This window comes from Cimex lectularius, unplaced genomic scaffold, assembly GCF_000648675.2.
Source record: "Cimex lectularius strain Harlan isolate CLEC.00 unplaced genomic scaffold, Clec_2.1 scaffold179, whole genome shotgun sequence".
Lineage (NCBI taxonomy): Eukaryota > Metazoa > Arthropoda > Insecta > Hemiptera > Cimicidae > Cimex > Cimex lectularius.
Window position 1 is genome coordinate 726,633 of NW_019392757.1, and position 11,959 is coordinate 738,591.

Consider the following 11,959-nt stretch of genomic DNA (forward strand, 5'->3'; position numbering starts at 1 on the left):
AGAAAATTATAAAATATTTTTTGACAGAACTCTAGACTCGATGAAAATCTGAAATTGACCACTTTCAAGGATCATTGTATAGATTTTTCTAGGTAATAACAGAAACCATTACAGATTGCAGGAATACAATAGAAAGTAATAAAGAATTATTGTCTGCACATCCTTGACATAATTTATATTAAGGGTTAAGAGTCTCAAGAGCTCACTTGCTATTAAACTTAAAAAAATGTAGATAGTTGCCTGGTGGGCATTCTTTAGTTACGCTTACTTTTTCCCATAAATTTTCCCACCCTTAGAACAATATCTACAATGCTAAAGAAGAAAAACGTAAATAAAACAAATGTATAAAATAAATAAAACAAATTAATACAAATTTAAATGGCTGTTATAAAAGACTGGGGCCATTAGACTAGCTACTTCTTTCTAGAAAGAAAGCATAATGATCAAAATCTTAATGCCATACCTAAGCAAACTTTTATAGTACAAAGTTACACCTAGCTGAAAAGAGGGTAAATTTTTCCACTTAAAAATAGTACACAGTACTGAGTTGACTTTGTGTCATTATGTGTATATAGAGTTCTAAATCCCTGTAAAAAAAAACCTGCGGATCAGTAGTTACATTTATTATATGATTTTTTGCAAAAAATTTATAATCAAGGGTTGTTTAATGAGTAGAAAAAGGTTTATCTACTTTGTTTATTGCTAAAAAAAAGTGTTTGACCTTATTTACTACTTTGTTCGAATACAAATTTTTATATGTTGTAATTGTACCCAATTTGGAGAAGACATACATTGCATATTTGATTATTTTAGATCAATTACTGACAGGCTAAAATCGCTATTTAATTGTACAGGCTTTTAATTGTATTTAATTATGTGTTGTCAATCTTCCTTCTTAAATAAATAATTAATTTATTATTAATAGTCGAACTGTCATAATATGGCACATGGCAATGTGTGTATCTCAAAACGCTATATGAAAAATCGTCAAATCTTGATAAAACATAATGCTTAAACTATTACCAATGAAATAAAAAACCTACATTATTAAACGTTACATTGAACCACTATTAATTTCAAAATATTTCGGTCAGAACTTCCTTATCATTCTTTCAAGAGAAACTATTAAGAAGACAGCAGACCTCATCCGTTAAACCAAACCAATGGTAAGTCGATATATTACATAAACCCGTTGCCATACAATAGAAACAACATCGCGACAAAATCATATTGGATGGTAATTGTCAGCCATTTGAATGAATAATAAATGAGAAAAGGAAGACACGGAGTGAAAGGATCTAAATCTAAATCGCCGAGGGGCACCAAATCGTTGCCGAGGGTTAATATAAGAGTTAAACAGGGGTGTAATTGGCTGTGTGTACATGGGAATCGGGCAGATGCGAGGGTAATCCCTCCCTCACTTGCCACCTACCTACAACAAACATCTGCTCGTCGAGAACCCCTCGGATTCCGGCGAACGTCAACGTCCGTGGAGTTCTGTCCAAATCAAAACTACCCTAGCAGTAAGGAAAAAAATCCAGACGAAGTGAACACGATAAAAACTAAGGTAAAAGTTGTCGACAAACGCTTTTGCCCTTTCATCAAATTTATTCGGAAATTGGAGCATTATCTTGGCCCGGGGGAAGAGCGAGATTGAGTAAATAAGTTTCTAAGATGTGTGACTTGGTCGAGTGGAGGAGTTGCTGTCGGCGCCAGGCACTGAAAGAGCCCGCCACACGCCATCTTCTCTAAACACAATTTTTCAATACTACTTCAGCCCTCTTCCTTTTATAAGTGGATTCACTAAAAATATAAATAATACACGAGATTTATGTATAATCTTCGTATACCGGCAAATTTTAAAACAAAAAACTACTAACTTTTGCTAATCTTCTAACAAACTGCATTACAAATATTACAATCCGTTAAATGTATCCATCAGGATTGATCTTACTTACATTAACACGAACTTTTAGATATGAAAGTTTTTCCTCAAAATATTTATTGTATTGAAAAAACGTTTATTGAAAAATTTTGTAGGTTGGACTGAATGTTGTACAATACTCAAGATAGAGAAACACACGGACTCACGTCGGACCGAAGCTGACTTAGCAAGATAATCAAAAATGATGAAACGTTCTGCAAATTTTCTGACAATAATTTGTTTTAAAAATGTTCATGGCTTCTTGTCATCACAAATTAAATAAGCCCGCTGTACAGTTTTTATCATTTCAATCCTATTTTTAACTTTAAATGAAATCCATTATATTTAGTGGTCTGATTGACCAAATTACTTTTTTTAATTAATATTAATTTTATTTAAGGTTTTGGTTGAAATGAAAAAGTTAGTGTCACGAGGAGGATTCGAACCCACGACCTTCAGCTCCATACGCTGCTGCTCTAACCACTTGAGCTATCGTGACTTCGATCCACTCGGACAACTCCCCATCTCAACCTTCAACCTTTCGAATTTTCCTTCTTTTTTGCCATTTTCAAATATCGTGTAATCATGCATAGGTCATACATCATCAATAAATGGTTAGAACAACGGCGTATTGAGCCGAATCGAAGGTCGTGGGTTCGAATCCCGTCGTGAGACTAACTTTTTCATTTCCACCAACACCTTACATAGAAAGATTATTCAAATGAAATGCTTATTTTCCGAGCATGAAAGAGTGGTTACTACACCATTCAACATGGAGAAATCTAACAGAAGCTTTTAGTGAAAACAGACAATGCAGGATGATCAGGAATGATTAACTTCTGCCAGTTATATGATAAATTATTTGTCTTGTAAAAATATATGCTGTGCTCAGTCTCATCAATAATTAGTCTTGATACTAAATCAAATCTCTGTAAATTTGCTTTTCTCAATGGTGTGATAATTTTAGATCAATATCTGGTTTGAAATGCTCGTTGTTTATAATATAGTTTAAGGCGTAAATGAAACTTATAAAACACATTTTATCAGGTTTTAACAATTTCAGTTTTCGATACGAAAAAAAATATTGGCAAAAGACATTTTTTTATATATATTTAATGTGAACTGCAACCAACGTGTATAAATAATAAAATAAACATTTTCAAAGCTATTTCTTATATTTCATTGTTTATTATAAAGTTATTTTTAAAAAAAATCTATAAAACGCTATCTATACTATACTAATAACTACTAATATTGTGATATTTTAACGATGGTAATAAATAAATAACACAATAATTGTGCATATAAATATTCAATTAAATAGATATTTTTAAAAATTCGGATCAAGAGAAAATGGGGCATTATTTTGTTTGAAGTGTTAATTGTATCGACCACTTTTTACTCACGAATAATCTGGATCACAATGATGAACATTGAATTGATGAACAACCAAATTCATTTGTCACTGCCACGCTTTCTACCTTTTTTAAGGTCATCATCAAGTCAAAACATTCTTAAATACGCCTACAAATTGACATAATTAAGTTTTTAGTAGATGGTTTAAATTGTCTTTGATGACTGACTCAGTCCCAATGTTGCCAAGCACTGCCAGTCAGACATTGTGACTGACATGAGTAGACACATTTAAGATTGTTTTGCCCTGATGATGACTTTAAAATAGGTAGAAAGCGGGGTAGTAACAAATGAATTTACTTTACTTGAGCAAAAGCTTGAATTTCTTTTTCATCATTGTATTTGACGGTAAGAAGATTTCGGCTTCCGCTATGAAACAAATATCCTCAAAAATTGACTACTTTTTTCTTAAATATTGCTCGGTTAACTTATCTAAATTCGGAAGTTTAGAAACTGTTCAAGTCCTAGTGAAATATAAAATCATTATTAAAATACCGAATTGTTGTTTATTCATTCTTAATTATGTTCAACGATCAGTTATTAAAAATATGCTCCCACACGATATTTGATCGAAATGATGAATGATGGAGTGAGTGTGATGTTCAATCCTTTTCAAAAAAACGATCGATATTTGATCTTCCAAAATCACAATTTATTTATCCAAAATTACAAAAATTGCATAATCATCTAATTTCTAAAGATGGAATTAATACTAACTTCAAGACGTTTTTTCGTCATATTTGGAGATATCCAAAACAATCTAAATATAAAGACAGTATCACACACCTAAACTAATTAAAAGAAATAGCTCAGTTAAACCATGAAGAAAACGGTAGTGTTTATATTATTGGCAATGAAGTTCTCTCGGACGGAATAATTCTCGGACTGGAATTATCTCCGTGACAAAGAAGAATAAGAAAACCTCCTCAACTTTAATTTCATGTATCCTCACCCCCTTAGAATTACACATAGCAAAAGTACTTTACAGAAGGACGCTTTCAGATGAAGCTAAACTTTGAAAAAATGAAAAATATGCACCTTTTCGTAACATTGTAATTGTAACTAAAATTATGCCTATTGGAACATATGTCAAAAGAATTGTTCCTTATTTTATTTTATCATATTGAGAGAGTAGCGATCGTTTCTTCAGATCCAAAATAAAATTCTTTTATATTATCCTATATTAAAATATTTTATACACTCTATATTAAACGTTTTCTTTGAAGAGATTAAAACTGGTACCTTTATATTAAAAATGCTAAATTTTTGAAAGTTGTGAATCAAGTGTTTTGGTATATATTGATTGATGAACTCGCTATCTCTTAGGTTGTTTGAAGACTGTACCTAGGAAGTCTTTAATGTAAATTCTGAGACAATAACTGCATTCCCAAATGAAACACCGCTAAACAACTCCTTATTACAAAAGGAATCGGTTTGTAACGTTTGTATGGCTTTATTGAGCGGCAATCGGAAAAATTCACTTTTCTCCAAAATTTTTGTCATGTTGATATGACATTTTTCGAAACGAGCTATATTAAAAACACCCAGGAACGGAATTTTTTTTGTGTTAAAAAAGGGTAAATATTTTGGTAATTGCCAAAAACGATTCACTATTTTAAAATACCTACCTATGAATTCGTAGTATACAAAGAAAATCAAAACGATAAAAATTGACTGTAATTTACCGAATATATTTCAAGAAAATGGTACCGAAAAATGGCAATTGCTTGAAACTCACTTTTAAAAACTAATTGCTGAAATACGGTACAATTTCTGAGTTTGATGCTTAAATAGGACATAAGACGGATTTTTGATTTTATAAATTCTTAAAAAATAAAATAATTCGTTCATTCAAAATTAGTTAATCTATACAATTCCAATTGTAGGTACAACATTAATGTTTTTGGAAACTAAACGGTTTTTCAAAATTGAGGGATGTATTTCACTGAAATTTAATTTCATAAAGAAATCCCAAAACCAAACTAATTATTATTATAATTTGTGTTTTTTTAAATACATTTTTTGTTTAATTGTTGCAATAATTTTTACATTTACATTAAATTTTAAAAAGCCACAAGTTATAAATATTTATAAAAAAGACAATACGTCATTTAAAAAATCTATGTTACATAATAAACATTATAATATACAAACTAATTGTATAATATCAATACGAAAATTGATGTATTCAATAATATCTATAAATATCATGAAATTGCGATTTAATGTTAGTCATTTTTTAATTAAATTGGTGAAAATATATTAGTATTTGTATAAGGAAACCGCTAAAACAGTCATTATTTTCCAATAATCTCAAGGTTTAAATTAATTAAACCGTAACGTTATTATATATGTTTTACAATTATACCACGCTTATTGTTACATAATACTGTATTAATAAATAAATTTATTCTTAAATGAACACGCTTCTTACATTCATTTTACTTAATAATGCTAGTTATCTTATTTCGATCCTGTTTTTCAATATAAATTTCTCATGTATACAGGGTGTTCGGCTACTCGGGTTACAAACATTGCCAGTAGATTCTACATTCAAAATGGAACCAAAACGTCCTAATTAACTATGGTCCGAATCTCAGCAGTTTCGGAGTTATTCCGCTTTTTCTGATTTTTTAAGATTTCACGTTGCTTGCTTCAAATAAACAATGATTACTCCAAAACTAAAAAGTTTTGTTACCAAATTATACCATTGAAAACTACGGTAAATTTCCAAGATGTGATCATTATTAAACTTGTAAACGTTCGTGAAATAAGCATTTTAGTAGCTTAAAAATAAGAGAAATTTTTTTTTTCAAAGTTGGAAAATTTACTATGATGATTATAAATCATATACTATTTCCAAACTAGAGATCAGCAAGTGTCAGCAAACGTACTCCATTTAATATCATTTTTAGAGGTGTAATTTCTCTTTTAATTACTTTTTTAAAGATGAAGAAATTGATAGAGGAAAGGAACAAACCGTGGCTGACAGATTGGTAAGGTGAAAAATTTAAAAAAAAAAAAACCTGCTGAGATTCGGACGACCATAGTTAATTAGGACGTTTTGGTTCCATTTTGAATGTAGAATCTACTAGCAAAATTTGTAGCACGAGTAGCCGAACACCCTGTATAAAAGTATATATCTCGTTTAAAAAATATTCAACAATTATAATATTAGTGTTTTAATTTTATTTTTAATTGGGGATGTTTAAAATAAATTTTATCTAAAATTTAAAAAGTGGTGCGAAGTTGAATAAAATTTTTAAGAAAATGTCTTAGAACCAAATTTTTTTTCTTTCTAAATGTAGATATAAAGATGTATCCACGGTTACATATTTTGATAATCAAATAACTATTTTCAGTAAGTGAACAACTTTTTTAACTTCATGTTCATGAATACAGATTGTTTCCGGTCGATGTGCCATAGTCCGTGACAATTTTTTAAAAATGTTTACGGTGATTTGGTCTGTCTGGGAAAAATGACATGTGTTACATAAACGAGGATGGCACGAGACAGGTGCACGGGTTGAACATTGATGAAAAGTGAACAGGGAAATAAAAAGCTTAAAATCCACTGACCCGTATCCTCCTTCGTCTGCCGGATAGTCCTGCGGCAAGAACCATGATTGGGGGTCGTAGTTCGGGTCCTGATCGTAGTGAGAATACATGCCGGAAAGACCGAAACGTTCGACTGAGTAGTTTAACATCGCCGATACGAAACCTTTATCAAATGATTACCTGGAATCGTTATCTTCCCCACCCAGGGGGACCGGTAGATATTGGATGGTCGGTGGCCATCTACACACCTTAGCAAAAAAAATTTAATTTTTTTTAATGTAAACTTTAAAAACAGGAAAACACTTCTGAGTTCGAACTATTCATATCTTGTTTCTGCTGTACATCTTCAAAATAAAAAAAAAGACTAGTGATTATGAAACATGTATTATTTGCTAATGAAAATCAAATTCTCACATTAGAAAATCTCTATTCAAAAATATAATTTATTTCAAATTTTCATTAAAAAAACTTTCAAAAATATAGCTTTTCGTAATGAATTTACTGAGAAATAATATTACTTTTACAGTACCTAAGCTTCTTTTAATACTTTTCATTTAAATAATTAGTGTTCATGATGGTGATTTAAAATAAAATGAAATTACGGCTTAAATTATATTTTTGTATTGCCCCATGCTGTTTGTGTCAACTTTTCAATCCATCTTTACCTGTATTATAAAATATTTATTTATTGATAAAATAAAATCCACAGGTGCTCGACAGAACAATGTTTGTGAGGTGTACAATATAAGCAAAAAAATCAGTTACGCAGTGTAAAATCTTTAAAATCTGATGTTGCAATTCAACCATGAACGTTGGGTGGTTTTATTTTGACTCGGACGTCAATTGTTGACCGTTTAAATAAATCTGAAACCAGCAGTGATATCAATATATCAACACTTCAAGCAATCTTGTCTATTGCGTTACTTATTTAACTACATACGAGCTTTAACTAGCATAATTCGATCAATCAAATTAAATTGTACGTTTAGATTCATTTCAACATTGCTGTGTCCAATTCCCGCCTAATGTATTTAACGGCTTGTATGCATTTTGGAATTTCATATAAATAAATAAATAACACTTTTTAATTACTATTTAATTGTACTAACAAATTAGTTAGAACAAATTGGGACAACCATATTCAGTTGCGTGTTTAAGCGGGTATTGACGATGGGCGGTTCTGCGGCGGAATATTGAGACTAGGTCGTTAAACTTAGGTTAGACATAGATTGGGTTTTTTAACCCACTGTGGGTGCATTTGTGTGTTTTAACGTACCATTTATTACATTAGAGTCTTTAGCCACGTATGAAGAAGACATCATTTCTGAAGAAGACGCTGCATGTTCAATGTATTCCACAGTTCAGTAGGATGTTAGGTCGCTCATAAAGTGGCTACAAAGCCGTCGTGAAATAAAAACGTAACAAATGAAAAAATAAATATTAAAAAAAGACTAGCACGAACAGTATATGGAAGTTTCAAAATAAGCAGCTTAAAAAATTCTTAAGTATGACAGAGCAATTAATAAAGATATCGAAATGCAGAAACAAAAATTACAGTCAAAATCAGCGAAGATATGTGGAGCTGTATGATTGACGACGATCAAGATATAGCAGGTATTAAAGAAAAAACACTGTTTACTCAAAACGCTATGTCTTTTACTGTTTCCTTTTGGCTTGCTTTTCAAAAAACCCTATACCAAAGAAATATACTTTATGCATGGTCCACACGTGTATCACACGCATTATTAATAGCAAAATTATTTACAATTTAACTTATAATATTTGTTAAAATGAATTCCAACGAAAAACCTAACCATGAAAAATGGGCTAAGTTCAGACTCAACCTCACTTCACTCCCTCCTTTATGAGCACCAATGTTCTTTTATTTTTATTGCTTAACACTTGGCCAGTTTCTGAATTAGCAATGAGGAGTCTGGAACTTTTTTCTTTTCTTCTGAATTTTTTCTTTTTTTCTGTTCTTCCTTCCCTTCTCCCACCTCTCCTGTGGAAGCAGGATATGTTCCTGATGTTTTAATCCTCATTCAGAAAAATTTTAAAAATAAAACAGCAGTATTGCTCATAAAAATGGGAGTGAAGTGCGGTTGGCCACAATGTAGATATCACTACTTTGATAGGCTTTTTTGGGATGGAGTCTGGAACTTTTATCTTTTCTTTTGAGTTCTCTCAGGGTTTACCTAAAAAATAACGAATTGGCACAATCACAATGTAGATATCATTACATTGATAGGTTAATTTGTTGGCAGGGGGTATGGAATTTGGCCCTTTTTCACGGTTAGGTTTTGTTGAGATATTAATTCTAACTTTTTTCTAACTGTCAATAGCCATCATGAACAAACAAGCAAGGGCGCTTTATTGATAATCAGTTTAAAAAATACACGGAACATCCTTCTGGAAATCATCTAGGACTGCAATGTAACATGAAAACTATCATTTAACTTCATGAATTAGGTCGTCAGTAGTTATATTTAGGAGCCATTCTTCTCGAAAGAGCTTCGTGAGACGGCCGTGTAGATGATGCGAACATAGTCACGAAACATTTTCGCCACCTATCATTCGTTTTTGTACAATAAAAATAATATAGTTTATTTGGACCAAAATAAATAAAGCTCAGTTAACAACATAACATACAGTAACATGAAAGGCTTAGAAATTTTATTGAGGAGACGAAAAATCATAATACATTTCTAATAAATAAAAGTCTAATAAATAATATAATTTCTATAATCATAATATATATATTGTTAATTTATTACATAAAAATAGACTAAAATAATAAATTAAAGTCGTATTTTTTCCCCGAAAAGGAAAGGACGCTGCATGGGCTGCTGGAAAAGTTTTGAGATTTCTTCGTGTGGTCTGTGTAGTGATAAACGTCTAGTTTCGTCGTACCAATCATTTTGGTGAGCCAATCAGTACTGGCGTCCTATTACAGCCAGAAACACTGAAGATGGCGAAAAGACCAACGGAGTGAGGATAGGCAGCAAAATCATCGATGAAAACCACGTAGTGGAATTAAAGCTTTCACGCGTATGACGCGTAATAGGAAAGTATTTTCGTTGTGTGGTAATGATTTAAAAACCTATCTTTTCACTTTAAAAAATATATTTGTCTGAAAAAATATATACTTTCACTTGGCTAGGTTTCAGTAAAATTGATAGTGCTTGTTGGGTATCATTTCAATGTAAAACTCTTTCCAGCATATTAGATTGTTTTCCAATCAAATAACAATTACCGAATCGAAAACTTTATTGAGTAGTGTCGAGTGTCACACTCGGCTTTTTACATGAACATTTAAGTATCACTCTCGAAAGAAAGCACCGGCGAGAGCCTGACCGTTGCTGAAGGACCCTCAAAATCGACGAGTGTACTTCTGGCTTAAAAGCGATTAATTCCATGTTGTTAAACAAACCCGCTCAAGCCTTCCGTGCTTAATTTACATTCCTCTAAAATTTATCGATTAGAATTATGGACGTGTGACCGTATCGGGAGTGAGATAATGGAATATCTGTCTTATCGGATGATAAACTTTTGCCGAGGGATTTCAACTATAAAAAAAGGATATGGTATTTCATAACAGATCGATCATGGTTTAAAACCTAGGATTTGCAGGGTTTCCCTGAAAAAAAGTTAAATACTTATAACTAATATTGTCTTATTCAAAGATAAATTTATTTATTATATTTAGAAATTAATCTTCCTTTTAAATATTCTTTTAGTGTCTTTCTGTTTGTCATTTATAAATAAATATTTGTTTATCGGTACATCTGCAGTTTTTTTGACAGTGTTGGATCATGTTTTAATAACACGAAAGTTTCCTAAAGAATTAACACAGGAGCATTCGACTTATCGTTATCTTAAGATAAGATATTGACAATCTGGTAAATGGGGTCCCCCACATGGGGGTGGTATGGAGAGAGAGAGAGAGAGAGAGAGAGAGAGAGAGAGAGAGAGAGAGAGAGAGAGAGACATTTTCACAAAGTGAAATGTTTAGAATAAGCGTATTAAAGTGAGTGAGTGAGAGTGAATAAATGAAAGTGGGAAAATGATATATGAGTAAGTAATTGTGTAAGAGAGAATGGGAGAAAGAGAGAAAGAGTGTGAAAGAGAGTGAGTTGGAGAGAAAGTACGAGAGATATGAGTTTTGCCAGCAGCTCCTTATTGTGGGGTCTTGCTTGCGATTTTTCCTGTCCTAGTTGCATGAACCTGTACCTACATAGACCTTCACTGAAACATAAAATGTGTTCTGCGGTCTCTTCCTCTTCCTGGCAGTATCTGCACAGTGTTTCTTCTGTCTCTACCCCTATCCGATGCATGTACTTTCTTAAGTGGAAGTTTTATGTAAGGAGTCCAATCAGAATTCTGGTTCGGCTGCGGTTGCCTTCCAGTAATTTCTGTGTAAGTTTTGATGGCCGTTCTATGAATATCTTCGCGTGTCACATACCTATGGTATTGTTCCACCAGGTTTTGTTCTTATTAAGGATCTATTTTAAAATGTATTTACTTTTGTGGCAAGATGTTAAACCACAGTAGAGTTCAGGACCTCTACTCTCTGTCTCAGTTACTGACAGGACATGGAGATTTTTGCCGCAAAACTCCATGCCTTCAGACTTAAGGCAGCCCGATGTGTGAGTGCGGGCTGGAAAAAACGGTGGACCACGTCTTACTACGTGTACGCTGGCTCTTCAAGATTAACGAGGAAACAGGAGGCTATGGAGGACCTAAGAACAGCAATTGCCACTAGGACGGGTTTCAACGCAACAAAAAAGATGTGGAAAAGCGTTATGAAACACAAAGGATGGCAGACATAACCGAAAAGATTATTATGAAAGAAATGAAGCCTATACCTCCTCCACCTGAATATCCCGAGCCAGCCGCCTCCACGAGGCCCATCCAGCACGCAGTAATTGCCAAGAAGCTGCAAAGAGCCAGTTTTGGCTTAGGAGCGGCAAACGAATTAACGAATGAAAGGCACAAAAGGCTATCTTCCGGGAATGTAATCCTAGCCTTTTAATTTCCCCGGCGCAGTGTTCAAGCGCTATGATT

General features: G+C 32.5%; 1 protein-coding gene and 1 non-coding gene across 4 annotated transcripts in view; both read right to left on the reverse strand.

The window, feature by feature from the left end:
- The window catches only part of LOC106671074 (homeobox protein Nkx-2.6-like), a 46,269-nt gene that overhangs the window by 32,940 nt on the left and 1,370 nt on the right, over window positions 1–11,959 (reverse strand). The window contains exon 1 of one of the 3 annotated variants that reach the window (XM_014401879.2): window positions 6,917–7,062. The exons of 1 other annotated variant lie outside the window; for it this stretch is intronic. In XM_014401879.2, coding sequence (XP_014257365.1) covers window positions 6,917–7,044 — 128 coding nt within the window. In that variant the 5' untranslated portion in view covers window positions 7,045–7,062. Of the gene's footprint in view, window positions 1–6,916; window positions 7,063–11,959 lie in introns of those variants that run through there. One more of the 3 variants, XM_014401880.2, reaches the window with a different exon arrangement.
- Window positions 2,350–2,423, reverse strand: Trnah-aug. Its single transcript has one exon. It is a non-coding gene; the product is annotated as a tRNA-His (tRNA).